The 19090-nt window shown below is 34.6% G+C and overlaps 1 protein-coding gene across 2 annotated transcripts in view; it reads right to left on the bottom strand.

Moving 5' to 3' along the window:
- Positions 1–19090, bottom strand: part of BMP2K (BMP2 inducible kinase) — a 118847-nt gene that overhangs the window by 15783 nt on the left and 83974 nt on the right. Inside the window, exons 11-15 of one of the 2 annotated variants that reach the window (XM_045857854.1) lie at positions 17574–17764; positions 16254–16352; positions 15185–15372; positions 10709–10866; positions 4161–4271 (exon numbers count right to left, since the gene is read on the bottom strand). In XM_045857854.1, the coding sequence (XP_045713810.1) occupies positions 4161–4271; positions 10709–10866; positions 15185–15372; positions 16254–16352; positions 17574–17764 (747 nt within the window). The remainder of the gene's footprint in view (positions 1–4160; positions 4272–10708; positions 10867–15184; positions 15373–16253; positions 16353–17573; positions 17765–19090) is intronic. The other variant, XM_045857855.1, reaches the window with a different exon arrangement.

Here is a 19090-nt window from a genome sequence, read left to right as displayed (position 1 = left end):
GGTTTTTGTATAAATAATTAATTACAAATTTTAATTCTGCCCATAAAGATATATTTAAAAATAAGGAATAAAAAGCTACATTTAATTCATTTTAAAACATAGTCTACCAAAATGTTATCTTCAGTTAAGCTTCCTAAAAGTATAAACATAGTATCATAAACTAAGACACCAAACAAATCAGAAAGACACATCTATGTGGATGAACTAAGGGAGGCCAGCTATCTGTACCAGATCTAGAATACATGCAACTATTAAAGACAGAAGAAAAAGTTATTTTAGACTCTTAAATGTTAGCGAGCATGGAGCCTGGGGTTAGGTGTACAGGGAACAGCCATTCCCCTAGTTGAGGCTTTTGGGTTTCTCTTAAAGCTCAAATACAATGAAGCAGTGCCTCAAAAATTCACAAGAAAAATGACCAACCCAGAATTATCAAGTGTCAGTTTAGGGAGAAAAAAAAAAGAATTTAGGCAGCAAAGTTTCAAATTCTTCCTGCATGGCATACCTTCTCAAGAAACTACTAGAGTTGCTCTATTAACAAACAGAGAAAGAGGAAGAGGAGATCCAAGAATTCTCAGGAACAGTGATGGGGAAAGAAAACACTAGCATGATAAATGTGCGGCAGGCACAGAAAGCAAGCAATTTGGATGGGAGAACTCCACCAGAGCTGTAACCAGGTAAAAGTGAAAATGAGAGCCACCTCTCACTGGAGAGAAATTTATACTTCTAAATAAAGATGAATCAATGACAAGATACATAAAAAAATATTAAGGGAACAAAAACATACTTATTTTTATAAACATATATTATAATTAACTTCAGGAAAAATAAGACCTTATAAAAGAAAGGAAGCATAATCATGGTATGCCAAACTTCAATGGTGACAATTATTTATATATCAAAAAAATGTACATATTGAAAACTGACAACCAATAATATTGTCAAAACTCCTGGAAGGGTAAGGGAAAAAGGACTCGTGTATGCTTGAGTATGTGTGTGTGTATGTGAGGGGCTAAATGTAATATAAATCTTCACTTTCTATTAATAGAAAGTCCACAGATATTACCTAAAATTTTTTTAAAAGTAAAAAACAGCAGAATAACCATAATATATTTAAAAAGCCAGACGTGAAAAATTATCTCTAGGGAGCATAAACAGGGAAAAGGGAAGGGAGGCAAGAGCTAAGGAGGTAATTCCTTATTACAAACCTTGTTAAATCTGACTTTTTAAAGTACTTAATATTTGCCCTGACTGGTGTGGCTCAGTGGGTTGGGTATCATTCCACAAAGCCAGGGGTCACCTGTTCAATTCCTGGTAGGGGCCTGGGTTGTGGGCTAGGTCCCCAGTGGGGTGCACATGAGAGGCAACCACACATTGATGTTTCTCTCCCTCTCTTTCTCCCTTCCTTCCTCTCTCTCTGAAAATAATACAATTTTTTTAATTTTAAAAAATAAAATTATAAACTGAAGAAAAAAATAAAAACTAATCCAATACAATTTGAAATTTCAGGTTAAAAGTTTTAACCAATTTTTTGTTTCAAAATGAAAGACACAATTTCTAATAAAACCAGTATATAAGCAACATTAGATTCAGAACATTGGGCTTTCTTCTGAAATATACTTTACCAGTAGATTTAAAACTTGCTCAATTCTGTATCATTCTGCCTCACAACTGAATTTATTTTTTTCTAAAGTAGCATTCTCTATACGATATACCTAAAATTATGTTCAGTAACTGTCAACTCTCAAATTCAAGTTAACATAGCTTATAATGTATACATATCACTCTGTATTACACACACACACACACACACACACACACACACGCACGCACTCTTAGTAGTAGTTTCTTGCCTTCTAGTCTAGTCCAGTGAATCTCCAAATGCTCACAATGTGAGGTAGAGTATGTTTTCCTTGGACAGAAAATTCCTTTGTCTTTTTCCAATTTCTTCCTAAAGTTTATGGGGAAGTTCATTTTTGTTTAAGCATTCAGTTATTTTACTATTAGAGAAAAATGAATGCCCCAAATACTTTGTTTTTACTGAAGATTATATGTAACAAAGTATTTCTAAGCTAGATAATGAACAGGTCAGTTATTTTTAGATTTTGTACTTTAATTATGTAGTTTGGATCTGATACATATAAATTAACAATGCTAATATTTCTAAGTGATCAGTTTTTCTTCTCTCTCCAGCACATTTCTCCTATGACCATATCCGCCTCTACTCCAGTCTACATACTAAATTTCTGAACTATTGCAATGTTCATGGTCACATTAAATCTAAAAAGATATTTTGGAAGGGTAGCATTTATATCAAAGGGCGTTTTTAAGGTCACTGTCCTAACACTGAAGAGTATTAATTTTTAGGGACAGTCATAATTTTTTCATGCATCCAATGAATATTATTAGGTAGTTGCTGGGTTGGCTGCTTAACAGGATTCAAAGACAGACAATTCATACTTCCAACCCTCAACAAGCTTAAAATCTAACAGAAAAGTTAAAAACTCACAATAAAAAGAGAAAACAAAATAACAGCAGTAGCAATCAAGCTCAAATCTATGAGCCTATTTCTAGGTACAAAAATCCTAGGCCAACTCTAAAATAAGGTGCCCTTCAAAAAAGCAAATCACTGAGGCTCACACTAGTTCCTGATTCTACTAGTCATTGTCCCAGAGTTCTTTCAAAAGCTCTTGCAAAAAAACAGAGAAGATGCATAGACATGTGCAAACCTGAAAAGTATTGTACAACTCTTTCTAGAGTATGAAAAAAAAGCTAGTACTGAAACCACTTTCTGCCACACATAGATCAGTATCTGAAGTCACTGAGTATTTACTATGTCTGAGAACTTATAAAGACCTTTTGGAGTACTAGAATTTTTGTTAAAGTTGCAACATTTGTATAATCTATTGGGAATGTGAGAGAACACATTTATGCAGATTAATTAAACAGACAGGGTGAACTGTCTTCCCCAGTTAACGATGTCAGGTCACTCATAAAAAAGATAATTAGCAAAAAAAACAAGCAGAACATAACAAGACTATGGACTCTTGTCAATAAGTGGCAAAGAGTAAAACCATGAAACATGAAAGTATGCAGAAACACTCACTCTGAATAACCAAATCTCATTGTTGAAAAGCTGCAACACTACATCAATGTATTCATCAGAAATCCTAAACATCTATTTCTTTGTTGAAAAGATAAATATAAAAATAACCTACAGTACAGACAGTCTGCTTAGCTTTGGAAATCAGGTGCCTTCAGAATAGTACAGCCTAACATGCAGATGTCGGCTCCCCTATTTCTTATTTTGGCTTTACCTCCCTAAGTTTTTCTTTTGTTGCTGTTTACTCTTGTATTTGTTTTTAAATGGCAGTGATGATGTTACACATGTAACTTGCCTGAGTGAAAAATAAAAGAACATGGCTGACAGTTACTTTAAATATATGTATTCAACAAAACCTTCACCTTCTACAAAAGCATGATTTCTCCCAGTGTATTTCCCTTTTTTGAGATTAAACTCATTTTTTTCTGTTATAACCATACACACAAAAAAATCCATTTATGCCAAAGTAATATTCCTACTCAAACATAGTATTCTCAATACTGTTAACTGGGTAATTATTTTGAAAATATTACTACAAATATTTTTAAAAGTGAATAAATAATATTTAAAATCTGGATTGAAATTAAAGCAAGGATGTAAGAACAAAAGAATAGATTATTAATTATTGTGACAAATACAGAATTCATAATTTTAAAATGCAACTCTAGAGCATATATAAACTAGGAAAATATAAGATTTTTAAGTACAAGCTAAGCATAAAAATGTATCCTTATGTATTTTTAGTACATAAACAAGAGAGTTTCATGCACAGACTTTTTCCAACAGTATCCAGTAATAAAGGTGAAAAGAAACAGTGATGGTTCTACTACGTAAATCAGCATTTTTTTATGTTGGCAAGAGGGACAACTGAACAACCCAATGGAAAGAATGACATTAACAAGACGAAGAGTGCTAACTATTAAAATAATTTTCTATTCTATTTTCTGTAACTAACACCTGATTCTTACTTTTGCTTTATATTTATAAGGATTTTTGTTCTGGATCTTGTTCTTGTGTGAATTTTTTTAATGATAGTGATGATGTTACACATGTGACTTGCCTGAGTGAGAAATGAAAGGAACAGAACCAAAAGGATCTTCTGGAGGATGGTTATGTGGAGCAGAAAGTGGGTCTACATTCTTATCTGAGGATGCTTTCTCCTTGAGCCTGTCTGCAAAAATAAGATGAAACAAAACAAAAAACAAAATAAAAACAAAACGGTCTTTAAAAATTTTTTAAAGTGGTTTATAGTAAAAATAAAAGTGAAAATTAAACAAAGGAACAGCTTATATTAAATTCAGAGTTTATTTTTATAAGTACTCGGGGTAGTCCTGAGTTTCATATACATTTGTTGCTTCAAAGGCAAACTTCACATTGTAATCTCAGGGCTAGATTTCACTAAATGCAATTAACCTAATAACTTGGATTGGTTTATCTAAACATCAGTTGTCTTCAACTTGTAACATATTAGACCTGAACTTAAACCCAGCTTACTAAAGGAGACATATTTGGCAGACTCTCTCCTTAAGTAAATATGGAAAAAATATTACAAATGGTCTCTCATTTATAAAATAAGTAAATCCTCTTTCTCAATAGCAATAAAAGGCAATTCACTATATGTTACATTATTGTTCATTTCTCATGTTATTTTGTAGTTATTAAACCATTCACATACACAGAGGTACAAAGATACAGGTATCTCTCTACTAAATTAAATGATTTAATGACATATTTATTCATCCAACAAATTTTTCAGCATCTCTATTGGGCATGCATCATCAAAAAACAAAAACAAACAAACAAAAAAACAAAGGTGCGATAAGCAACTAAGAAATACAAATGAAGTATGTTAAAAACAAATAAACCTATAGAGAAAAATGTACTAGTCCCTGCACAGGGTGAAAGGAATGAAGGGAGATACTGATCAGATGGTTCGGGGAAGGGTCCTGAGATTCTGTACTTCGACAAGCTCCCAGGTGATGTGACAGTACTGGTCCAGGGAGCACACTGTTGAGAAGGCAAAACCTAAGAGTCTACAATATCCTGAATATACCTGTACTTAATTACTGCTCTGAGCTACTAATTCTTAAATTCTTTATGATAACGGATATAATAACTAGCTTTTATAGCTAAAACTCTGCATAATCCACATGAAACTTCAGGTTCAAATTTTTACTTAAAACTCTGTTGAAGCACTAATAAACATTTTGTTAAGGAAACACACCTGACAATTTATGCACGCACAAAACTCCCAAAACTTAAGGGCTAGTTTTCAAACCCAATACTGCAATGGATAACAAGGAAACTGTAATTTAGGTGTCCTTTTTCAAGATATTAACTGTATGCTAGATTCGGGAGATCAATAACAAATGCTGATTGTACTATGAAAAAAGTTTTTTAAAACAATATTTTGTTGTTCAACACTTATTAAAGAGAAATTAGTCTCTGCCTACTGCATTGTGTGGCCATCAAAGGCAATGCAATATACAGATCATGTATCATTGTAATCTACACTGGAAACCTATATAAACCTATTAACCAATGTCACCCCAATAAATTCAATAAAAATAAGATTAAATAAAAATAATTTTTGAACATTAAAAAAAGAGAGACGTTAGTCTCATAGCATATTTCTGAAAAATAAGACTGGAGAATATATAACCAAGAATCTTTAATTTATTGTAGTGGGAAACCATAATCATACCATAAGGAAAGGCCCCCTAAAATCACTGAATCACCAGGGTACTCGTGGTTACCAATATTATCAGGCCCTGACTACATTTGTAGAGGAACTTTAAAACCAGAAACTGTTTCTTACATCAGAGTCCTAGACTCCCCCATTTATTCTTCATTTCCCAAATTCTGGTGCATAAGAGAGAGAGGACAAAGGAAAGAGCAGGGGTGGGGAAGAACAAATGGAGAGATTGGCTCACAGTGACAGCCACGGCATACCACAACCCAAGAGCCCCCATTCTTGAAAATAAAGATAGAGTACATAGGTACTTAGGTCTAAATCAGGACCAGGCTTCCTTCCTAAACCTGCATCAATTTGTAATGGCCAGGGTTCCTGTGTAAGAAGTAGTTACCTGGAACCTACCACAGACCTAATGAAGCAGAACATCTAGGTGGGTGCTTGGGAATCTACATTTTCACATAATCGTCAGGTTTATAAACCACTGTACCAATGGTATCCAGAATATAAAACCGCAAAGTTACTACTAAGATTCTTTAAATCCTCACACACTGGTGGGTGAATTCATGGTAAATGTACAAATAAGCACCACATAGTAATGATAAGAGTAAAAACATTATCATATAGGAGTAAACTAATATTTTATATATAGGGGGTCTCCATAACTAGAAATATGGAGACATCATTTAATGCAAAGTCCATTTATCCAACTATCTCAAAACAGGTAACAGGATATCTCATTGTTCCACAAAACACAGAATTAATTTTTCCATGGAAGATTTAGAAAAGGTCATTTAGATTTCCAAAGTTTGCATGATCATCTGGCTACAGGGCACAAAATACAAGATAAATATACATATTAATATTGTAAATGATCGATTATATGATCTATTATATACAAATAAAAACTAATGAAATGTTATGCAGCATTACTTTTCAAATACAGAGTGACCTCTAAAGTATATTTAAGTTCCATTTTCCAATGACTAGTTTTTTTCACATCAGAGCAAAACTTTTGTTTGATTTTTTTCAATATAAGAACTTACCTCTTCCTGCCTTCCCAAAAGAATTGTGTTGGTGAATAAAGGAAGTATCTTTTCAAGAATTTTAATTGACATAGGTGGCAAAAATTCAGGATTTAAAAATGCTAGAATCAAAATATATTCCATAAAATCTACCATCAGAGAAGTTAATTACTCTAAAACATTAATTCAGTAGCTTATTATGAATAATAGCTTGAACAGTCAGGTTAATAAATAAGGTTTAAAAGTACACTCTTCATTTGTTACTTTTGAAACTGTTCTAATACATTAGATGATTTCTGTTATTCTGTTCTGAAGGAAACTTAATAGGTCTGAGTTAGCTTAAACTGATGAGAGTTAATATTTTACAACAAACTATACATGCAGATGTTTATATACATTTTATTCTGTGGCTTCATAGAAAAATAACACATTAAGTAGAATTTGCAAAACAGCCACAGTCTGGTTTCTTCTATTCTTTTAGCTTTGATGTAATTTGAAAGAAAAAACAATAAATCCACCATCAACAAAAAATTCCATTCATTATTTTTAATTAACATGTAGAGCTACACAACTATTTGAACAAATGCAAGTTAAACATTTTCCCAAAGGAAACATCTGTATTCTAATTAGCATTTAATATGTTAAATATTATGACAATTACATTTCTAAAGTTTACATACTAATCTGAATGTTTTGGTACAATAGACAATAAAAAATATAAACTTGAATTTTTAAAATCTCACTGAAACCAGCTTTATTAATAATTCTCTAATTCTGATTTAATGTTTTGGTCTTAAATAGGAACAGGTAAAAAAAACTCAGAACCATAAATAACATTCAGTTACACTAAATGCAAAAGAAAGGAGGATCTGGTTTACTTTACATGCTAAATCCCTTTGCTACTTGGAATATGGAATCAACTGTTTTCTTCAAGATCACTAAATAACAGTTTTTGTTATGATTTTGGAATATATTTTAAAATTTTAATGTCTCAAAATATGTTATTTTAAAATTACCTTTTGGATTAATACACATAAAGTATTCCCTAGACACCGTATCCTTTTTCTTTTCTTTTTTAGTAAATAGCCATGTACCACTTTAAAACTAAAACCTAAAATAAGAATGTATTATTGTGAACAATAATTAAAGTCAATGGCTATATTTTTAAGGACCACACAAAAAGGTATTCAGTTTCTCACTGGAAAGCTTCTCATAAACCAAATATAAATTATTTCACAAAGACCTTGAAAAATTGGTAATACATAACTGCCTGAGGGAGGGAAAAGAAGAATTTAATATGTCAAATACATCAATGATGTATTTATTCATTTTGGGAAAGTTGTTAGAGACAGAGAAACCAACAATCAACTTTCATTACTACACTGTTAGTTTCTACAGAAACTCTTAAGTTTCTGGAAAAAGTCTTTAGCCCATCAGTGTAATTTAAACTTGATCTATCAACTAGATCAAATATTAGCTATCTTATTGCTTATGAGTGAAAGAGTGCTAGAGATGACTGAATATTACAGTTAGCAAAATATTGGGAGGAAGACTTTCTAAATTATATTCTATACGTTGCTGACTTCTTTATATACTTTATTAAAGACATTTCTTTCACCTTTCTTGAACACCATTATTATGACTATCAGTTATTAAGGGAAAAACAGACATTTTTCTGCATCTCCTTCCTTGCTGTTACCTGTCACACTTAATATTGTGTTTGTACACAAAGTCCTTTCTAATTTGGTTTATTAATTGCTAGCTCAGAAAACTGATAGTTTAAATATACTCTTAAATGCTGGTTAAAGGGCAATAAGTTCATAGGCTGGAGCGTAAAGACTTATACAGAAGGTGAGAAAAAGGGAAGCGGCGTTTTATTGAATGCCCAGACTCTTTAAAGACATTATCTGATTTCATTTTCTTGAGAACCCTATGAGGTAAAAGCATCATTACACTCAACTTTTACATGAGGAAATGGCACAGCAGTTAAGTGATTTGAATGAGATTACAACCTAGTTAAATGGCATTGTCAGGGATTAAAATTCCCATTTTCTGGTGTGATGTGCCAATTTCAGTTCATCCACCTGTGACAGTGACTTCTGTAACTCAGGCACCATCCAGGCAGTCTTCCAAATGGATGAGCTGCTCCACGTCTGACCTTCACATAGAGTTCCCCCTGCACTTTCACTTGGGACTTAACATCTTGCCTAATTAACACCGAAATGGAGTCTGAACTCTCTCTACCATACACGTGTGCACAAATACATACACAAATTGCACCTGTTATCTGACCCTGACGTTGGAAGCAAATAGCCCATTAAGAATTTTAGCTTAAGAATTTAAGTTAAACCAGTGTTCATGAAGTTCTGTATACATGAAGATTTATATGCCATTCTTGCCTATATGAAGCAAATAAAACTTGGGTGTCATTACAAATTCTATGAAGCTTAAAATAACATATTTTTATAAGGTCAATATAATGGGAATTCTTTACCCATTCTATAAATTGTTTTTTTCAAAAAGGAGTTTTTTACCCAAGGAGTAAGACAACACTGAGTTAGCAAACCACTTGTTACTATCATGGTCAGAAAACATTAAAGTGAGTATTTTAATTTTTCCTATTGCTTTAAAAATAATCCTATAAATTATAATGTTCTGGTTATACCCTGTCTCCCTGCCAACCCCCCAAAATAGATACTTTGTTTCCTTTTTTAAAACCTTGCTTTTGAGGTCACTCAACATAAATTGCAGGAAAAATGTCAAACAAAAAAGTTGTGGTTAAAAAAAAATTGTAAAACATATGGGTAAGATTGGTTTTACCAAAGTGAATAAACCTTTATAAAGGCTCAGAACTCATTTTATAGCTGCATTTAATCATCAATTTAATTTTTGATAATTGTATAACCAATATGTAAAATACAAATTCAAATCTAAACAACTATTCTTACATGAATGCAGGACATTTAAAATTTTACATAAAGTATATACCAATTCAGAACAAGGCATTTCATCTAATAAATGTTCTCAAAGGGCAGTACCTAAAGCACAACAGAGAGTAGGAATGATAACTAGGGACCACTAAGATCTTCTCTTCACATGTGAAAATGGGTGAACGCACTTGGATGTGTGTACACATGTGTACACACCCCACCCCCTCAGACACCTGAAAATTATCTACACACTGCAGAAATAAGCTTTTTGCTCCTATTCGGCAACCTCCTCAAAACAGCCCACAGGCCCCTTTTCCTGAAAGGAACTCTTCTAATGTGTATGGCGGGGATTAACACATATTTAGGTAGTTTAAGAAAAGGCAATGATTCCAAGTAAAAACAGTGAGATAGCTGATTTAAAGTGGAAAAGAATTTATTTAACTTTTGCCATATCAGGACAACACAGCAGCCCTTTTACGTCACCACTCATTAAAAGGGCATTACAAAACATTAACATAATGTAGTAGCCCATATTTTCTTTCAGGCACTTTCAAAGGGCATCTCAGACTCACAATATCTTCTACTGAGTGTGCCAAAAACAGAGCTGCAAAATGACTATTAATAAGGCAAGATACTAATGTCTCTGTTTTTTTTGAATGTTAATTTTCCATGTTTTGGAGATATTCTGAACTTAACATTCAAAAATATGCAATATATTTAAGTGTTAGGAACCAGTGTATTAGCAGCAATCTTGGGTTTAATAGCTACTACCAAGCAATTGAGTTCCAGTACACACAGCATAGTTTTAGAGTATGTATAAAAGAAGGTGGCCTGATTTTTGCCCTCAAATGCACAAAAAGAATTTTCTATTTACCCCCTTAAAACAGTCTTTGGCCTTGCTGAATAATTATAGAGCTGTTATTTTACTGTGAGGCAAAATAAGCCTTCAAGTGTCCCTTACTTGATCTTAGAAGGTCAAATTCTCTGTCCAACAGTTCTTCTTCTGTTAACTTGGAGAAATTGTCCTCTCCAAAAGGATTCCACCCTGACATATCAGGTGGGTTACTGATGTTCTTCTGATTTGTAACATTTGCAACTGCCTCTTTATCAGCAACTGACCTAGAGTAATAATTAAGAGAGGAAAAAGAAGAAAAACATTAGAGCTGAATTTTTAAATGCCATACTTTATAAATGCTTACAAAAGTGGATCTTCTATTATGATGGAGATGGCAGATGAGGACATGGACTGAGGGAAAGACCACCTGGGATGTGAGCAGGCTCCATAAGTGCACTAGCTATATACACTTGGGTAAGTACCTTAACCTCTCCATGTCCCAGCCTCATCTATAAAACAGGAGTAACATTGTCTACCTGATAGGATCACTGAGCAGATTAAATGATTTAATGCATGTAAAGCAAAAAGAACAGTGTCTGGTAAAAAATATAATAGTAAGCGCTCAATAACTATTAACTATTATTATCACAGTGAACAAGCCTTAAAGGGAAAATCAATAGCCATATCAAACAGTCACCACTTTATAATCACTACTTAGGTGATCCTATGTCCTGGTTGAGAAACCACAATAACTTTCCTTCTGACAAAAGCATTCTCTATGTAGCTATCAACAAGTGATTGACTGCTAGAATTGCTGTATGAATTAGCTAAACACATGAAGGTTATTTTCTGTATAAATCTTTCATGGTATTTGAAGTCTCTATAGTCTGAAGCCTGGGACCACTGGTTCTATGAAAGTTATCTAATAGGTCTCTTGGCTTTTAAGAGAAGATGAAAGTCTAAAGACTCCTGAACCTAAGAATCCCTGGGTACCTCTCCCTTCAATTCAGCCTGCAAATATAGCAAGGAATAAGATAATATAACAAAGTTGTCAAATTCATTTCTAACTGAGATCCAGATTTCCTAATATTGGTAATGAAGGCACAATCTGTACATGCTTCCAAAGAAGAATCTCTATTTTGCAAGCCTTGACATCCCCTCAAATTCACCTGTCCCTTGGGAGCTGACTGCCATTGTCTCCACATGTCTTAAGGGGAAGAGAGGGCAAAAGTTGCTCATTTTATCCCCTAGTCCAAGCGCCCTCAGTATAGCTGACCCAAGAATGAAATTCTTAAATGGTCACTGAGAGCTAGAGGAAAATAAACATAGTAATTCCCCAATAAGATTATAACTATAATTCAGTAGAACTCACTCTGGGAATGCACCAAACACCAAGGTTTAAGCCTGCCTTCATGTGACAGATTCCCATCTCTAACTTCAAAACTATCTTCAAGGACCTTCAAAACTCTAAGAAAAAAGGGCATTTCCCTCTTGCCTGCCAATCCCTTTCAGAACATTCTGATTCCCTACCTGAATCATCCTCCTCCTGGGGTGAATTATGGATTCTTTTTGGTAGAATGTAACTCAGTGGGGCTGCAGTGGGGGAGGGGTGAACAAGTGTTCAAATACGTCTACAAGTTCTCTGACACTTTACCCTTCCAAGGGCAGAACCAAATCCCCTGCCATTCATTGTGATCTAGAATCAGTGACTTGATTCTAACAAATGAAATATGGCTGAAAAATGGCCAGTGTTAGACTAGGTCATAAAAGGCACTGGAGATTCCTTCTAACCCTTTCTTTTGGACCCCTCATTCTGGGAGAAACCAGAATAATTAGTTCCCTGTTCAAAATAGTCTTTGGATCTACTAAGGAGACTACTTAAACAGGTTTTTGGAGAGATCTACTGGCACAGAACTGAGGCCTCCTGCCCAAAGCCATGAGTGAGCCATCTTATCAACAGATCGTCCAGCACCAGCCAAGCCTTCGGCTGACTGCAGCCACAGCCAGCATCGTAACTGCAACCTCATGAGAGGCCCTTCCCTGTGCATAACCAGGTAACTAAGCCACTCCTAAAGTCCTGATCCAAAGAAAGTGTGTGAGATGTCTGTCATTGTTTTAAACCACTAAGTTTTACAATAATTTATCATGTAGCAACAAATAACTAACACACAGGGTGACTTGTATCATAGATAATATATGCATAGATGTTTTAACTATTATTTGAATACAACATAGTAATACTCTCCAATATTCTTACTAAAGCTGTAGTAAAACACAGTGGAGGGTAGAAATCTTAGCAGAAGATTAAGTCAGAAATAAAAGAAAATAATAATGCTCAACAAGACAGCGTGACCCTTTCCCTCTGTCTGAGGAAGTATTTGCTTTCCCATCTTCTACTCAAGCATCCCTTACACAGTTAGGGCACAACATTTAAACCCAATTCTCTTCTTCCACTAACTTAGTCATAAGCAGGAATATTTGCTTACAACCACCTTTTAAATTGTTACAATAGATACAACTCAACATATAATCCTTTGTATAAAGGCTGATATTAAATAGGAACAGTAACAGTAAAGTAGCACTGAGGCACCAAGCGTGACTGGAACAGTGCTCCTGTGGGAAGTTCTGTGTTCCTAACGTCAATTTGCCAAGTTTGTAATTGGTTCTACCCATCTAATCATTGCCCCTCTCCTGCACCATCCTCCCATCCACAACATCACAGGAGTGGAGTAAAAGCAAGTCTTAAACACTTTCACAGATATCCAACCCAATTTTTCCCAAACTGAGATATGCAAAATAATTTGGATGCTAAAAGTATTTTTAATTTTAAAATTATACAGAAAATAGAAAAATTCTTATCTAACATACCATACTATGACTCCATGAACAATATCACCAGAAGTGAGATTTAAGTAGACAGTGCTGTGGTAATTACGTGAGATAGAGACACCAGCACCTTGGTGTTTGTGTGCCCCAGATCTCCGGATACTCATCTTCCTTTATGACCAATCAGAAGTTTAGATAACAATACGCTATGGAACGCTAACATGAATTCTCTCATGAATTTAACATTCATGACTCCATTCTTATCAGTGACGCTTTACTTCCAAAGGTTGTAATCCTTTAGAATACAAAGTATTGTAAAGAATATGTAAGTATATGCTCTACCAGAGATTACAGTTTAGTATTTTTTCATTTTCCAACCATATGCACTCAACAAAATTGGCATTTTTGATGCTAGTTAACATGAAAAGAAAAATATCAATCTAATTTATCTTCAATAGTCTCTCAAACTAAATAATATCAAGCAGAATATCCTATTTTTAATGACAAATAAAATTATTCCATTCTTATCCCTAGAGGACTTATTTTTAGGTATGTCTTTTTGCAAATTTATTAGAGTAGTACTTGCATTTCATAGATTATATTTTAGTGCTTTAATCTGTTTAAAATGTATAATGTTATTTGTTTAAATTTTATTATTTACAGTAATGCTATTTATTAGAGAAAAAAGCACTATGTGGGTAAAAAAAAAAGTTATAACTACACAAATGATAGAGTTTGGCAAACACTGATCTGAATCTTTAAACAAGCTTCAACCTTATGACCTGCTCTCCACTTAGACATACCGGTCTTAATTCATATACTTAATTTTTGATTGTAGAGAGCATTTAATAACATCCATTTGTTTCTTCCCTCCCTCCCATGGCCCCCTCCCCCACAACACACACTGGCTGTAAGGTTTACTAAAATAAGCTACATACTTTAAGTCTGTCTTGACACGCTTGATGAACAAGTATGCTACTAATGTCTCTGTTACACATGTCCAACTCCCAGCCAAAGGTTGTATGTACCTTTTCCCACCTAATGTTTCATACCCTGAGATAGTGCTGTATGAAAACTTATTTGATGTTCCAATAATCAAAGCTCTAACAGCTACTTCCTCCTACATATCTAAACATAGTAAGTATTCATAATGGTCAATAAATTCTTAACTACAAAATCCTAAAGCATTCCTTATATCAAATCTAAGTTTGAGAAAATCTGTATCACAATTCTTTCATTTATTATAATGTTTTCAATATGAATTATCCATGAAAAATCACCCTACTAACCAATGTATCTGAATAATCAGAGTATACTGTTTCCCACCTATGTCACAGCAACAACGAGCTTGCTGCATCATATCATTTTAAAAAAGAACCAAATGCCACATTACAATTTTTTGTCAACTGTATAAATTAAACCAAATTAGACCATTTTATAAGTAAATATCAAATTAATTGAAAACAATAATGTATAAGTTAAAAAAGTTAAATTAACTTATCTACAAGGATTATTTTTTTAAACTAATAAAGTAGTAGCTGCTGGGTGCTGCTAAATAAGCCTTTTCTACAAACAGCAGTTAGTCAAATTAACTAATCAAAATGCAAGGAAGGATGGGGATGTACAGGGAACAGAAGAGAGAAGTAGCAAGAGAAAAGGGGGCACTATACAAAAAGACGGGCTCTAAAGGAATTCAGGAGCCACTGAGTGACTCTCCTCCACAGTTACACCTACATCCACAAGAATTTCCTTTGCATTCTCTGGAAAAATACTTGCCTGTTGGCACTAGAAGAGGAGTCCAATATGGTTCCAACTTGAGCTGAAAGTGGTGAAGTATAGGAAATTAAGGCTGGTGCAAACTCTTGAGGGGAGGTAAGATACTCAGGTGATGCCTGTTGCTGAGACTGCTGCTGATGTTGAGCTGGCATGTGCTGCTGCAAGAAAGCCTGCTGATACTGCTGCACCTAAAACAGGAAACACCATTATACAAAACAACACTCAAATTCACTGAAGCCCCATCAGCCCCACACCTATTTAATCTGTCCCTTCTTTTCACACTGGCAACAAAATCAGAAACTTAAAAAGTTACTTATATATGAAAGAGAAGTTTTCTACTAGAAAAATACAGCAAGGTAAAATAAATCCAGTTAAGAGGTTGTGATGCTAAGGCTAACGTGGAAGGATGTAAAGGGACATTCAAAAATGTCCCTTTACATATTTTAAGACAATAGAATAGCTTAAAGTTTTTAGTACATGGTTACCATAAAGAAAGGTCAAGGCCCTGGCTGGCGTAGCTCAGCGGATTGAGCTCGGGCTGCGAACCAAAGTGTCACAGGTTCAATTCCCAGCCAGGGTACATGCCTGGGTTGCAGGCCATGACCCCCAGCAACCGCACATTGATGTTTCTCTCTCTTTCTCTCTATCTCCCTCCCTTCCCTCTCTAAAATAAATAAATAAATAAATAAATAAACAAATAAATAAAATCTCTAAAAAAAAAAGAAACGTCAAACTATTCTCTGAAGTGAAGGCAATTTTCTTTTGAGTTTATTTTTCTTCAATTGGCATTTGCCAAGTGAAAGATGACGAAAGATCATAGGAAACAGATCCATTTTCCTTATATTATGAAATAAGAGAAAAATACTATCAGTCAGTTACAACGTGCCAAATTCAGGTGCTACAGTTCAGCCCAATATAAAGCTGCTTGAGAATACATGACTGGCTTTGATGAAATACATGTAAGTAACTAACTTGAACTGATTTTGAGTGATTCTGAATAATACCATTCATATTGTGAATTCCAACAGTATACTCAGAGAGAAATCTCTAGAAATTATGTAGCACTCACCATTGCAGGATACTGTGGTACGGAAGGCTGTGGCTGATACACTGAATGCACTAAAAACTGTTGTTGAAGCATCTGTTGCTGCTGCATTGCATGTTGATACTACAATGAGAAAAACAAATCCATCAACATTTCTCATGCCTTTTTTGTGCCACAGTCTTCTTTTTTTAAGTATTGACCTTATCATAACAATGATTTGGACACTCCAGAGTCCAAACACCAATGTAAAATAGCTATGGTCAGTGACTATAACTTATATGTGCTTACTGGAAATGGTTTCAAAATTATCAATGAAACATAACAGATTCAATTAAAATCATTCCCAGCTCAGTTTAAGGATATTGCAAAGCAATCTAAACCTAAACGTGTTTGCCCCTTGATGAAGATCCCTGAAGCTACTTGTGTCCAGGCCTCACTACCTTAAACACCCACTCCCCTCCACCTCCCCTTCAATGATGTCTTCTGGCCATCACCTACTTAACTACCCTCCACTCTGGGTGTGTCAGTCAAGACCAGAGGAGGGAGGCACCAATGAGAAGTGCCATACACAGAACTGGCTCAAAAATATTTCAAGAAATGATGAGTGATTAAGTTTAAAATAGTTCAGTGAAACCAGAAATGTGCAGGCTCTGCTGAGGCAAAGAATAGAACTTAAGGTCATTTTTTTACTATGTCCCTTTTAACTTTAAATGCTTGCTTCCAGCATATACAAACACACCAACCCAGGCAAAAATATAAGAAGAAAACCTAAGACAATATACTTCTGAAAGCTTAATATCACCTTTCCCACACCAACTAATTATAGTCTATGTATTTGAACTCAAAATGTAACTAAAAAAAATCATCACAGACTGCAGGACTTACTTAAGATGCCAAATGACTAGATGAACAATCTGCATAAAGCCATGATGTAACTATTTCAGCCGAGTATTCTTAAGTAGCTCAGGTACAAATAAAATATTCTTTAACAGTCAGAAAATTGAGCAAAATGTTTACTTGGATTTAGAGTTCAGGCTCCCATGATAACAAAAGGAATTCACTGCTCTGGCTGGCGTGGTTCAGTGTATTGAGAACTGGACTGCGAAGCAAGCGGTCACCTGTTGGATTCCCAGTCAGGGCACATGCCTGGGTTGTGGGCTGAGTCCCCAGTGGGGGGCAAGTGAGGGGCAACCGCACATTAATGTTTCTCTCCATCCCTTTCTCTCTTCCTTCCCCCCTCTTTAAAAGAATAAAATATTTAAAAAGAAAAGGAATTCACTGACATTCAAGAGCTGCATGAATTTCCCAACACTACTTCCATATCTAAAGTTACAAAAGAATGACCTGCTGCATATAAGCATCCTGCTGCTGCTGCTGCTGTTGCTGCTGGTGAGGATGACGGTGCTGTAAATGCAGTTGCTGCAATCTCCAATCTCCTTGCTGCAGTTGCTGAAGCACTCTGTGTTGCTGCGGAGGCTGCTGAGGGAGCCCCTGACCCAGTAAAATCTCAGGGCCGCTTCCAGGTCTCAGTGCTCCTAAAAGAGGTTTCCAAAAACTTACATTAACATACTCACAGATTTCAATATAACAGCTGTATTTCAGAATACTTAATTCCAATAAGCATTTAATTAAAGCATTTATATCCATATTTTATAATACAGATACTTCCAAACCATATAGTCAAAGGGATTATTTACTGTAATTCTAAGTACCCATGGAAGTTAACGTTGTCAACTGAAACTCTGAACACGTCAAAGTCTTAGAAACATTTCATCTGTCACACTTCATCTCTCCATGAACAAACCAGCCAGGTCAGTTTGTTCTGTATTTCTAAATCATATGCACTGATACGAGTCTTTGACAAAATGATTCTCTCCATCTACAATGTTATTTTCCACCAAATGAAATTCTTCTTATCCTTCAAAGTTGAGCTCAAATCTCTCTTCCTTATTCCTTCACCTAATACTTCCACTAAGTTTGTAACATTTCATGCCTTGCACATATTAATTGCTTAATGGTTATTCCTAACTAGAGCTTCAGAGGGACAGGGTAATGATTTATTTCTTAGCATCCCAAAGAACCTTATACATAACAGATGCTCAGTAAATCCTATGTAGGGAATGTATTAACACTGTTGCATAAACGGATATTTACTTGTAAGGTTTGTAAATTTTACGCTAGAAAAATCCTGTGAATAAATTTTTGAAATTAATGAAAAAGACACATACAACACCAGAAAAAGAAATACACTATAATTTCCATATTCTCTTCCAATGAGTTACCATAAATTCAAATGCAACTCTTTAATCCTATGGGAAAAAAAGGGAGAGTTTAAAGAGGGAGAGAAGGGTTCTTTTTCATCAATATTAGTATCTCCAACCTCTCTAGGCCTGAAGTATGACTCCTCTATGACAACAGCTTTATAACTATTTCTAATTCTTCCAATTATAAGAAACTGCTTGTTCATTTTAACTACTCCTGAAAATATTTATAAAAATATAAGGAAGAAAATTAAAACCATAATTGAGCCACACAGACATAACCAACATTAACCTTTTAAGTGTATTTGTTTCTAGTTGAAAGAGTATTAAAAAGTTAAGCTCCTCAGCTATACATTCTTTTAGGACTCTGATGTCTTAAGTGAAGAGCAGTGTGGCTGGGGGTGAAACTAACCAATGACTGCCATGCAATTAACTAACTCATGAGGCTCACCTCTCATCTGACAAACTATGACTTTTCTTTCATGTCATCAAGCTGAAGAAAGCTCCTTGTTCTCAAGCCAAGCCCACAGAGCCCCAGGTAACACCCAAACAATATCACATCAAGTCCACATGAAAACAATGCTTTCAAGGACATCATTA

Source organism: Phyllostomus hastatus, unplaced genomic scaffold (genome assembly GCF_019186645.2).
Source record: "Phyllostomus hastatus isolate PE091 unplaced genomic scaffold, TTU_PhHast_1.1 phas_scaffold_1674, whole genome shotgun sequence".
In the NCBI taxonomy this organism is placed as follows: Eukaryota; Metazoa; Chordata; class Mammalia; order Chiroptera; family Phyllostomidae; genus Phyllostomus; species Phyllostomus hastatus.
The sequence above is the reverse complement of the archived record's forward strand: the minus strand, read 5'-3'. Positions and strand labels throughout refer to the sequence as shown.